This window comes from Volvox carteri (assembly GCF_000143455.1).
Source record: "Volvox carteri f. nagariensis unplaced genomic scaffold VOLCAscaffold_28, whole genome shotgun sequence".
NCBI lineage: Eukaryota > Viridiplantae > Chlorophyta > Chlorophyceae > Chlamydomonadales > Volvocaceae > Volvox > Volvox carteri.
Window position 1 is genome coordinate 836,423 of NW_003307571.1, and position 12,386 is coordinate 848,808.

Below are 12,386 nucleotides of genomic sequence, written 5' to 3' on the forward strand. Positions count from 1 at the left end.
CTCGGCTCGTCCGCTGAGCAGGCCCAGAAGACCTGCCTGCACCTCCACCGGCAAACAATCGAAGCAGCGGGCACGATTATCCGGGTGCGGCGAGTACTGGAGGGTACAGTCAAGTAACCGGTACAACCCGAACGGTTTCCCACGGTGGTGCGGGCATACAGGAGCGGCTACACCGCCCCTCAGTTCCCCACCCCCTTAACACACGCCAGGCCTCGGCCGACGTACTATTATTATTATTATTATCGACATATCCGATTAACAACAATCTGATATATACCAGGTAAAACCGCCGTAGAAACCACCAAGACCCATTTTCACTATCCGAACCCGATTTTTGACAAATCTGGTGGAGTGATCAAGTACTCATGCAATATACTTATATCAGCAGCTGTGCAACAACGCCCGCGTCCTCTTGCTTTTTCGGCAAAACGTATGTATTCTCCTAAACGCCGCATAACCTGCTGCTGCATGTTGTGGGAGGAAAAGGGCCTGGAACCCGTTAAGTCGAGTGAAATGCGACCCCCTCTAGGCGCGGCCGTATATGATGCAATGTACTGATCACTCTCGCTCCATCAGCTCCATGCAACAAAAGCATGCATATGCGCCGGCGGAGAAAATGCTAATCCGCACGCAAGCAAAAAATATATATTTTTATGTAAGACGCCAGAAATATCAGTGGCTGGTGGTAAGGACCTACCATCAAGACGCGAAAAAGCGATTTGGTGCAACTTTTGGTCACTTCTCGGAATGATCTATAAATGTACGTGTAAAATTTGAGCCTTCCGGCTTTGCATCCCTTCCTTGCATACTTTAAAACGACTCCAGAGGTCCTCAGTGGGACGAGACAACCCGAAAAACATCTCTCATGCTGCGCATGACCTCAGATGGAAACTGAATACGGCACGCCACGCATGGTAACGCCTGCCGGCGAGCCTGGCAACAGCAGCGTGTACGGCAGCGGGCGGGCGGTGTCATCCTTCGCCAGCCTGAACCGGGCCCAGTTTTTCGAATCCGCGTTCCGCATTTCAATGGTTTGCTCAAGGCGCTTCATGTCCTCGATGAAGTCCTGGTTCGCCTCGCAAGCAGCAGGGTCCTGTGGGTAGGGGAAATCCAGGATTCTCTCAGAACTCTACCGGCCTTTTAGTGAGGTAGTACCAGCCACAGCGATGTCATCCCCCCCCACCCCCCAACCCCCTGCCAACTCAATAGAGCTTTCGGCAGGGTTAAACAGGGCCAAACAGAACATAACGGCAACAGCCTGAGCTAAGCAGGCCTTAACGGCCTGTTTGACACTGTTGGAAGCCCAGTGGGTTGGTACGGTACGTTACTTATCGTACGAGACACATGCCGACAAAAAACAAAGTGTATCCTATGTTTTTAGACCACTAGCAGCTACAAGTATCGGGTTGCGAGCTTGCAGCTGGGCAATAAAATTAGCGGTAGTAGCAATTACCGCGGCAGGAGACACAGACGAGAGCAGTGGCAGGGATGGCGTCCTCCTGGGCTCAGGGCCCCTTTATCTCCGGACTTCACAGCCCACCCAGTCATCCACATCCTCTGGGTTCTACGCATCATAATTCGCCTCAGGTCTTCCTCCCTCCCACCCTCCCCCCTTCTTTAGCCACATCATCCGCAGCTGATGTGGAGGCCTACCAGGGGAAGCTGCTTCCCTGTTGTTCCTAAAACCTACCTACAAGCATTCCTCCCACCCAAATTAACACACGCACACGCACACACAAATCCTCACCACCAGATGCGGGTTCATCTCGTCGAGGGTCTGCTCATCCCGGGCATGAGTCGACAACAGCTTGACAGTAGCGGCGACCTGTACCCAGGGATTACGGAGGGAGCACGGCAAGCATTGTGGGGTTGTGGGAACAATAATGTGGCGCGGTACGGGTGATATGCGCTCGTGTGTGTGTATTGTTCTCCGGAGTTGCGTTACTAGTTAGCCAGTTCAGAAGGCCTAAGCTGAGGCGAGGGTGCAAGCACCCGCCTAGGGCTGTATGTCCGAGATAGGTAGCTCAACTGCACAAGAAAGACTAATATCCTAAAATGCGCAACACGAGAAAAGAACGTATTGAAAGAGGGGATAGATGAGGGGGGAATGACATAGATGCAAGGCGGGTGTAGGGATGTAGTGTCCGCTGTATGGATTAAGCAAACCACCCTAGACACCGCTCTGTCAGAGGAGACAACGTTGATCGATCGGCGTCTGAAGCAGCCTCCCTCAAAACAATTGCTGTCATAGGCGGGATGAGGGGATATACTGTTTATTGTATTAAACTACAGGATATGTCGGCGAATGAATCGTTCGCTGAAGGTGGACTGCTAACCACTAAACCGCTCAATGCATTAGCCACAGGCCTTTAAGCCCCTCTACAAGCGCATCATGTATGCGCATACATACATATACACACATACACACATACAGATACGCATACATAAACACATACACACGCAAGCACACAATCAAGAAATCTGAAGCAGCACACAAAACTAATTAGGGTCGGTGTACATCATCCTTTGCCGTACAGTTTCAAACTTCGTACCGTGGCGGCGGTGAACGGGTCGGAAAGGTAGGTCATGATAATGGCTTCCTGCTTCTTCCCGAGAGAGGCCCGTTTCAGCTTCTGCGAAACCGTTTGAAGGGGGAATTACAGGAGGCGCGTTGGGAATGCTGCTATTTGATGGTTCTAGGAAGTATTGCTTTTGAGGCTTTTCCAAGGACGATGTGCAGGTTTGCAGGAATTCAGGCTTTATGGAGTTCAGCGCCCTGGGTTACGACTTGCCGTACACCACCCGCCTTTCACAACCCCCTGGTTCCCATCTCGGCGTTCACCACACAAGCTCGAGGTAGGATGGTACTTAAAGGAGATCTGGCAGCCCTTGAACCCTCGCCTCGTATTGAGCACTTTGCAGGTACGGGGAACACACCCACGACCATGTAAACCACATACACACACACACAAGCTCGTAAGATCGAAGCATAGGAATGCGATCACCCCAGATCACCTCCTCCTCTCTCCCTAAACAACCTGAAACCTCACAGCTTTTCCAAGACCCGCTTCCACAGAGCCCCTCTCCCCATTTACCTCCCAGGACTTATCCCCAGGCGCCGGCATGGGCTTCCGCACCAATGATGGTGCATTGAGGACGAAGCTTGTGTAGTCGTACTGCCCGAAGTTGACCGCCGCGTGGTGGCCCGATCCCAGCCAGGCAATGGTGGCGAGCACCCGTACGAGTTGCTGTACGGAAGTGATGTCGCCCGCGAAACCCCAGAGCTGTTTCTCGCCACCGGGGCGGAGTCCGAACTTCATCAGGTCCCCGTGGCCCAAGGTCTGTATGTATGTGTATGTGTTTGTGTGTTTTGCGGAAGGGGAGTATGAAATTAAGAGGACTGTTAGGAGGAAGGGAGTCTGGGGCATGGGCTGGATAGGTGGGAATGCGAATACGACGCGCGTGGAAATGCGGGTGTGTGAAGATGACAAATACTTCACATGGCCGCACCTGTCACCATGCATGACCGTACCGACTTGCAGTACATCCTTCCGCAGCGCCACACAACCCAAAACTCACAGGCGCGTGTTTGAACTATTACTTAAGGGGTGCGAAAACCCCGGGAGCCCCGGGTGGTTTCCCCCTCGTTCTCACCCCCCAGGCCCAACTAAGCCGACTACTTAAAACCGCCCCTAAAACCCTAAAACTCACCTTGACCTCGGACCACCATTCCTTCAGCTCCGCATCCTTCTCTACATCCTCGTCACATTTGTAGTACAGCCTCAGGTACTTGTCGAAGTACGATGTCAGGGCGTTCCACACATCCAAGCCATCCGTGGCGTACGGGTAATCGAGCCAGGGCTTGCCGTTCGCGTCCACCATGCCCCTGTGTGGGTTAGGGTTGAGAGTCCCAAACAGAAGCAGGGGAGAACACGTGTCGAGGGTTTGCCGCCTCTTGCTGATTCACAGTAACTTAGGGTTGCGGGGGAGCGGTTGGGACACGCAGCCGATGACGTCACCTTGGACAGTGTGTACTAATACGACTGTAAGAGCGAATGGAGCTTACACGAGTACCAAAACCGCTAATAGCATTCCATCCGGCGAACCAATCAGCGTATTCATAAGTAATATACGACGAGGAACACACCAGCTTAATCAGCAAAGAATGTGGGAGGTAGGTCTACGCCACCACACAGTGCAGTCCCCACTACTTAATACATACAGTGTATGCGTATGCGTATGTGTATGCATATGTGCAGGTGAGCGTGCGTATGTATGTATGTATACGCGTGTGTCGGTTATCGTGCACGGTTTTCATTTTATTGAAACAAAAGGGGGGAGAAAGGGACCATGTTAACGGTTGGCGGTAGTGGTGGGGCGTGATTGGGAAGGTTAGCTTTGTGGACCGTTGGATTGCTCCTGCGGTGGGGAGAGGCTTTGGTGTTTTCTTCTGTGGTGAGATGGCTCTCCTGTGGTGCTATAACACCCTGCACATCTAACATCGCGCTCATCTAAGCAGTGCTCCCCAAGCCCGATCCCAGGCTCTCCCCTTCCTATCCCCTTCGCCCATTTTCCCAGGAAAACCGACACACGCACTCACCGGGTCTTGAGATCCTCCGGAAGGGCCTCCGTGGCGAAGTTCCAGTCCTTGCCGTACACTATGGACGATAGGCTCATGGCATAAGCCCCCGCAGAGAAGGACTTCTCGATGAGACCGCCCGCATTGACTAGGCTCCCGCGTGCATTGCGGTTGATGTTCAGAGTGTAGCGGAAGTGCGGCAGCATCAGCTTGTAAACCTGTGTGTGTGGGAGGGAGTGGAGTTGCAAGAGAATTAGAAAGAGAAGAACCTAAAAAAATGGGTAGAGGGGAAGAAATCAAAAATCTCGAATGTTGGGTTTTAGGGTCTTGCACCCTGAGATCACACAGGTATCCTGACAAGAGTATAACCATTATAATCATACGTTGCTTAACATGCATATACTTGATCATCTCATAACTCCAGGTAATCTAGAATGCCAGCGTCTAGGTAGAAGAGTGAGACGTGCTGAGGCAATAGTCGCTTGGTACGTGTTTTCCTCTGGCAATACTACAAGACGTCGCACTCATTAGACACAATATTGCCGTATACCGTACAATTTATAAATTATGCCGTACCGGATGCATGGCGCTGATCTGTCGCCGTAGGGCGATATAGAAGGGCTCCAACACGCAGTGGGTTCGGAGCCAGTGGCTAATCAGCTGCAGGGAAGAGTTTCAGGGTTTTAGGGTCTTGGATTACATACATGGGGTTTAGGCCCTACGAAGGGGGGGCCCAGTAACAGAAGGGCCAGCAACTGCACATTGCAAGATGCGCAACATCCTTCCCCTCGCATCCATAACTTCTACTCTCATATCACCTTTTCAATCCACAATGCCACATCCACGATCCAACAGACGTCATATGCATGCACAAAAGACAGCATGACATACATGCGATAGCGCCTTAACACAAAGGGGGGCAGATCACGTGCGTAAGCCCACCTGATGAAAGGAAGAGTCCAGCGACTTGAAGATCATCTTGGCCAGTTGCCACACCGCCCAAGTGGAGCGATCGGCGGAGAGTTGGGAGCGGGAGTAAACATGTCCGGCGGAGGGCGCCAGGCCGTCCTCCCCCTTATGGGTCTTGGGATGGGCCAGCTCAATCGCCACGGGGATGAGCCCCACGTCGTTGCCCTCAGCATCCCTGGAAATTTCGGAGCGGGAGAAGTTTTGTTGGTTACTGGTTAGGGTGACTGAACTAGGGAGGCCAGGAAGTGGGTGACTGAGGGGGTGAGCGGGTTTCCGATTAGGAAGAGTTGGTTTTGGTTTGCATGTATATGGAAGTTGTGTATGGTTAGCATGCATATGGTTAGCATGCTTATTTCTTTATACGCCAGCGGCAAGTTTGCGTGGTGGATGGCGACGTGTTGCCGCAGTTTGCTGTTACTTGCTGCGGGGTTTTGTGAATGAACGACAAGGGATTGATGCCAGGTACTTGGGGTTTTGTCCTTGCAAGGCGGGTTCATTGGATGGGGACCTGTCCCAGTTGCGTGTGGAGGTTGCGGCGGTTCTTGGAGGGCTCGCTCTAGAGTGTACGGCACCCGCCCACTTGTTGCTCACTTTTTGAGGTAGAGGATGGCGCGGCCGGCATGCTGTACGGCCTGGCCCTCGTCGGTCCGGCCCAGAATACAATTTTGCAGCTTGCCCAAGAACCCCTTAGGCTTGACAACAATCTTGGCAGGGTCACTTTCAGCCAACGCCCAGATGGCCGACAGATCCCAATAGTCGATGTAGTACAGCCGGGGCTTGCGGCCAGCCTTCGCCTCCGAAACCAAGTCCTTCATTGCATCGCCCTGCAGGTCGCCTGTGTGTTTGCGGTGGTTGCATGTTGCGGTTTGGGGTTGTTTGGGGTCGCCGTGGACAGATCACGGTGAGGGGGGGCAGAGAGAGAGGGGGGGAGTAAAATTCGATTTGGAGACAAAAGCTTTGTGCTATGTGCTATGGAGGCATTTCGCCATGGCCATGTTTAATTACCCCCCTTCGCTTCCCCCTCCCTACCCCCCACCTCAACCCGCCTTGCAAAACCCGCCTCTGGGCCCCCCTTTCCGCTCTCTTCTGTATTCGCAACGGGACGATTTCTCCTTGTGCAAGCTTAGCACAAAGAATATTCTATACCTAACCCACCTGCCACCCTCGTACCTGTGCAAAACCACTATCATCCTCGCCGCGTTTGCCATCCTCCCCCCCTCCCTCTCTTCCTCCCTCCCCGGCAGGCAGTCGCTCGTACCGATGACGTGCTCCTCCCGAATGGCGCTGCCAAAGGTCTCCGGGAGCTCCGTGAGGGCCTTGATGACACACGGGTTATACCCCGCTACGGCCTGGCGACCGAACTCCTCATCGGAATGCCAGGCGTTAGGGCGGCTATCTAGCACGCGGGGAATCTGTGTGTGTGTGTGTCGGGGAAAGGGAAGGAGGAGGAGAATGGAAAAGAGGGTGAGTGAGAGAGTGAGTGTTAAAGGAGCGGCCCAAGGGTGAAGGGCTGAAGATGGGCGACTTCCCGACAGGACAGAAAGAGTTGTGGGGGTAGATTTGTGTGTATGTATGTTATTACAGGGTGGTTAACTTCGCCAGCGGCCCCTTTCCCGGGCAGTCCCTGCTCTCCCCTGCTAGAGGGACACCCTAATCCGTCACCCCATCCGACTTCAGAATGTATTCGTTGGGTTCGGCAACTCACCACCAGCATCCAACCAAATCTAGCAGATCAACGGCGCATCAACTTAGTTCCTGGTCAGCTCACAAGATGATTTTATCACGTCCTACATCGTCCACATGATGGGGGGCCACATCCCATTTCAACACTCCTCAAACACCCAAAGAGCTGGCAGGCGGATTTGAACACGGGTCGGCCGGGAGCTGAAGTCGGCCTTATCCTCTGCCAGCCGCCTGCCTGTGTATGTATGTATGTATGAATCCATGTGTGCTCGAATGATAGCGGCGGCCGTCTAGTATGAGATATATGTACGGTGTACGAGAGGCATATGTGTGTGTGATATGTAAGCTTACGGACCCTAGCTCGGGCTGCTTCATTTCCGAGGCACCGCACCTATCCGTGTGTTCCAAACAACAGGATTGTAAACACGAAATATGTGGCGAATGAATGTCTGTATGCCTCTGTGAGAACAGTTCATATATGTAAGTATGTACGTAGCCTGGGCTATAACTTGTATGTCCGCGGGGTTCTCAGGAAATGCCGCCCTCCCCTGGCTTTTGTGACGCCAACAGCGCATGCGAGCCCGTACTAGCATCCCCCCAGCCGAACACGGGCAGCCAACACAACATAGCAGCAAATGCCAGTGGGATACATAACAAGTTTACATCTTGCAAAACACTTGCATAAACGCATACACACATGCACGCACGCCGTGTAAACGTCCCCACGTATACGTTACAAACCCACTCAGGGAATGACTTGGTCATGGACGGGTTTTCCAGTCATGGATTTGGTCATGTATGTGGTCATGGATCCGGTCATAATTTGTCATTAAGTCATGGATCTGGTCATGGATCAGTTCATAGTTTGCATAAGCCAAGTGCAGGATATGACTGGTTGGGGACATGAAATGTATGTGATTGAATATGTCAATTTATGTCATGGGACCGCGATATGACCCCAGCCAGTCATGGCTGCACTTTATGACCCCATGAGGTCATAAAGGTGGTCATGTACCTGCTCATAAATATGCGGAACATGACCAGGTCATATTGCGCATGGTATTCCATGATGCAACAATGCAGGCCATGACCACCCTGGCCCATGTTTCGCACTCATTCCAGGAGTCGTACACTGCATTCCATGACCACCCTGGCCCATGTTTTGCTTGGTTTACATGACTCGTACACTGCATTCCATGACCACATTGGTACCGTGATTGTGTGGTGCATATTAATATATCTCACATTGAAGTTGAAAAGGTTGTTAACGCTTGGCGTGTTGCCGTTCAGGAAGGCCCATAGCTTGGACCCGAGTCGTTCCTTCTTCCCGCTCGCACCGGGCTTGGAGTCCTTGATGAATACGCTGTGCCCAGCAGGGGTGCCGGTGGCGGATCCGTACAGTGGGCCCACCTGGCCAGGCAGCAAAGGACAGTTTGGGGAAAGGGATGGATTAGTTTCTGACTTTGGGCCTGGGGCCCTCACATAGCCCAGCTGGACGGGGACCTGGGGACTCAGGTGGGATTAAGGGGGGAGAGGGGGGTTGCATGGGAGCTTGTGGACGGGGGAGTGTGTGTGTGGGGGGGGGGGAGCTGGGGAGTTACGGAAGCGGTGTTGAGGTTATGTTGTAGGAGTAAGTGGAATGAGGGGTTGCAATTTCAGATACATAAAGCAGCTTAGGCAGCCCATCCTCTGCTGCACCTGAACCCCCTTAAACCCCTCACCCGCTGTTCGGTTGTCAGGTTATCCAGCTGGGCCGCGTCCTTCTTCTTCAACTCGAAGTCCCAAGTACCTGACATGGTGTGCGTGGGCGTGTGTATTTGTACGTGTTTTGATAATACATCAAATGAGAACACAGGTGTTGGGGAGAAAGAAACTTTTGGAAGTTCAACTTGGCAATTGGGGCGCCATTTCCCAAGAGAAGATATATAGTCAAACTGCAGAAATCAACAAAAGTTTAATATTTCCTCAAATTTTATTTCTGCCATGCCATTTAAGATAGCTGCGCTGCTGGATTGGGGGTGGGGTGGAGTAGGGATTTCGGCCCCATCCGGCGGCCGAGAACCAGAGAACCTTGACCGCACTGGTGCAGCAACCGCCGGTCTGTTTGTCACCAGTAACCGCCAACAGAATCACCGGAGGCCTACCACCACCAGCTACCTTACATTTGACTTTCAGCTGGGGAGGAGACCGGGAAGTGCTCAGGCTTTGGCCAGATATTTACTTTTTGAGTACTCGTTCTTGTAATTACACAGAATGACGGCCCTTCCATTACCCTTTTAGTGCAAGGCATGTACAACACCTAGCCCACGTACAAGACATGTAACCCATGTACGAGAAGACGCTAAAGACGTGCCAGGCACTTGCAAGGCTTACCGTCAGCCAATCTGAATGATGACGCCTTTCTGAGCTTCCTAGCCGGGCCAGGATTAGCAGTGCCTTGGGGGTGTATGTTGGTGGGTAACATAACCTCGACGGAAGTGCTAGCCTGCAGGAGGGGACGGGGCGGGAAGGGGGAAGGGAAAGCGGGAAGGGGAAGGGAAAGGGGAAAAGGGGGCGGGGAAGAGGTAAGAAGTTAGGCGCATTCGGAGGCCGGCGACGGCGCGGGTTGGGAGGCGGCAAGGCGAGGAACAGGTAAAGCTTCTTGAGGACATACACGAGCTGCCTTCCTAGCTTCCCACGTGTACAACATCACAAAAAGCTGTACGACATCCTAGGATACCGTACCTTTTTGTACATTGCAATGGCATCCTCGAAGTCCTCAAAGTAGTCCAAGGGGGGGGTGAAGCAGTGCAGACCCTTGGCAAAAATTGTCCTAATGATTCCGATGGTTATGCTGGGCAGTACGGTGATTGGTGCGCGATGTTTGATGTTGGCAGCTTCCTGTTATCGTCCATGGAAGATTGAGGAGGGAAATGGGCAGGGAGTGGAAAGTGGCTGGGCAGTGGTGGTGAAGAGTTATCGGCGATTAATGGCCGCAGGCGGGCCCATTTGGAGATAAACTTGTTGGTGAAGATCAATAACATACATATTGCTGGACTACGGAGCTCACATCGGTGCAGTTAATCTTTGGCCAGTTCTCGGCCTGTACCGCGGCTTAGATTGATCAAAAAACAAAGCAGCTAAGCTATGCAATGGTGTAGGCCGTGTGGCGCTTGTTGCGCTTACCGCGATTACTGTGAGGGCGGCTGTTACGACTCCAAGTACAGTTCCTGCATTAAATTCGTGGTTCTTCTCGGCACCGAAACGGTCGTCTGCATGGCGGGGAAAGAGTGGGGTGGGGGGAAAGCCACTGTGCCCAAGGAACAAGCTTAGCAAGCAAGCAAGACAAGTCATACAAGTACGTTATAGTTGGCGCGAACCTCTAGGTCGGCGACTTCAACGGATAACTAAATCATCCACATACATATATACATGTACACGCATGTTAATGTACACATGCTTAGGCGGCTCAGGGCCCAACCCCCCCCACACATACACACCCATCCACACGCACACACGTACCAAGCGGCAACCATATTTCCTCGCCCGCAGACGGTGCCTTCTCCCGGCCATCCCCCTCGTTACCGCGGTTGGTGGCGATACGGCGGGGGTACGGCAGATCCTTGTTATTTCCCAAATTGGGACGACTAAGATCGCTGGTGCCGAGGTCGTTGTACGTCTGTACGTATACATGTAGGTGTGCGGGTGCATGTATGTCATTTAGGCATGTGCAGTTACATATGTACGAGTGAGGCAGTGGCAGGGGTTTTAGCTTATTACTGAATTAAGCAACCTACAGACGCTTTTCCCGGCTACCCTGCCTTTCCCTCCATGTGCCGGCCGTGTTTATGTGGGGACGAGGGAAAAGCTTGATTACAAATATACGTATATGATCTGTATGGCCAAAGTCAACATAATACTAAGTCATCTATTGTTAAGCGTTGTACATGAGCACTCTTATGTGGCAAACCGACCCATCTGGCTGGCGCTGTCCCACCCGCCAATTTACGGACATACTACCCAACCAACTGCCCAACAGCCAACCAAACCAACCAACCAACCAACCAACCAACCTGGTACCAATAGATGCGGTCGGTCTCCTTCCGCTTATCATCACGGCTTGCGTGGGTGCCCTAAACACAATGAATGGTCCACGAAGGGGAAAGCGAGGTGGAGGAGGAGGAGGTGGGAGCAGGGGACAGAAGATACAGGGCAGCGCCAACGGAGGAGCCCAAGGTAAGGGAGAAGTCAACAACAAGATAGAGAGCGAGACTACCCTTTCCCTCTGTATGTATGCCCCCTCACCCTCACCCTCACCCACCCGCAGCGTGTTCAGGTCGTCCTTGCGCTCCTCCACCATGCCCGTTGGGGTGTCCTTGGGCAGGTAGGCAGTTCCGGAGAAAAACACACGTTTACCGTGATCTGAACAAATCCAGCTGCTGACGGGAAACTTGTGCTTGGAAGTGGCACTGGAGTTGCGAGACGGGGGAAACAGAACAAGGGGGAGGAAAATGGGGGCCGGGGGTGTGTGAGGAGTAACGGCGGGTGAGGTACGACTATGTGCCGTGTGTTTTGTGCGTCTGCGATTGCTCTTTTCTCAGCGAAGGATTTTCCCTTGCTATCTATATGCATTCATGTGTCCACGCAAATGAGCGTACATACGTAAGGTGTTGCGCCTACAGATGTATGTATGTATGTATGTATGTATGTATGTATGTATGTATGCATGTATGTATGTATGTATGTATGTATGTATGTATGTATGTATGTATGTATGTATGTATGTATGTATGTATGTATGTATGTATGACGTTGATTACACTGTGGGCTGAAAAGCCGGGGGCCCAGGGCCGAAGCACAGCGCGGGGGGCGGGTGCATACGGCTGGTTAGTCTCATGCACTCCGCCCCCGGGTCAGGCCGCACGGGAAACGACGGCCGGCACGCAACAGCGCTTGTTTGGCGCTCCAACTAGACGGGATCTATGCCCGTTGGTCTCCTAACATAAACGAAGTCGCAACTGGGGGGCTCTTCCTGCCGACCGAACGAACCGAGCATCTCAGAGAGCTCGCAACCAGGACCTGGGCGACCGGGAGCCCGACGAGTCATCCCGGGCTGGGGAGGTCACCAAGCTCAAAAAACCTCACGCAATAAAAAGAGCGCAAAGAGCTCACACCA

The 12,386-nt window shown here is 52.7% G+C and overlaps 1 protein-coding gene across 1 annotated transcript in view; it reads right to left on the bottom strand.

Annotated features, from left to right (window-relative positions):
• Nucleotides 1-620: 620 nt before the first annotated feature.
• VOLCADRAFT_105416 (uncharacterized protein) overlaps nt 621-12,386 on the bottom strand; it is a gene marked incomplete at its 5' end in the record, with an annotated part of 18,253 nt that continues 6,487 nt past the window's right edge. Inside the window, 20 exons of the mRNA XM_002952233.1 lie at nt 621-697; nt 781-1,093; nt 1,748-1,825; nt 2,553-2,633; nt 3,096-3,341; nt 3,712-3,886; nt 4,601-4,797; nt 5,156-5,239; nt 5,522-5,777; nt 6,140-6,383; nt 6,807-6,960; nt 8,477-8,641; nt 8,714-8,734; nt 8,953-9,020; nt 9,605-9,716; nt 9,956-10,111; nt 10,397-10,482; nt 10,733-10,889; nt 11,284-11,343; nt 11,532-11,679. Coding sequence (XP_002952279.1) covers nt 881-1,093; nt 1,748-1,825; nt 2,553-2,633; nt 3,096-3,341; nt 3,712-3,886; nt 4,601-4,797; nt 5,156-5,239; nt 5,522-5,777; nt 6,140-6,383; nt 6,807-6,960; nt 8,477-8,641; nt 8,714-8,734; nt 8,953-9,020; nt 9,605-9,716; nt 9,956-10,111; nt 10,397-10,482; nt 10,733-10,889; nt 11,284-11,343; nt 11,532-11,679 — 2,701 coding nt within the window. The 3' untranslated portion in view covers nt 621-697; nt 781-880. The remainder of the gene's footprint in view (nt 698-780; nt 1,094-1,747; nt 1,826-2,552; nt 2,634-3,095; nt 3,342-3,711; nt 3,887-4,600; nt 4,798-5,155; nt 5,240-5,521; nt 5,778-6,139; nt 6,384-6,806; nt 6,961-8,476; nt 8,642-8,713; nt 8,735-8,952; nt 9,021-9,604; nt 9,717-9,955; nt 10,112-10,396; nt 10,483-10,732; nt 10,890-11,283; nt 11,344-11,531; nt 11,680-12,386) is intronic.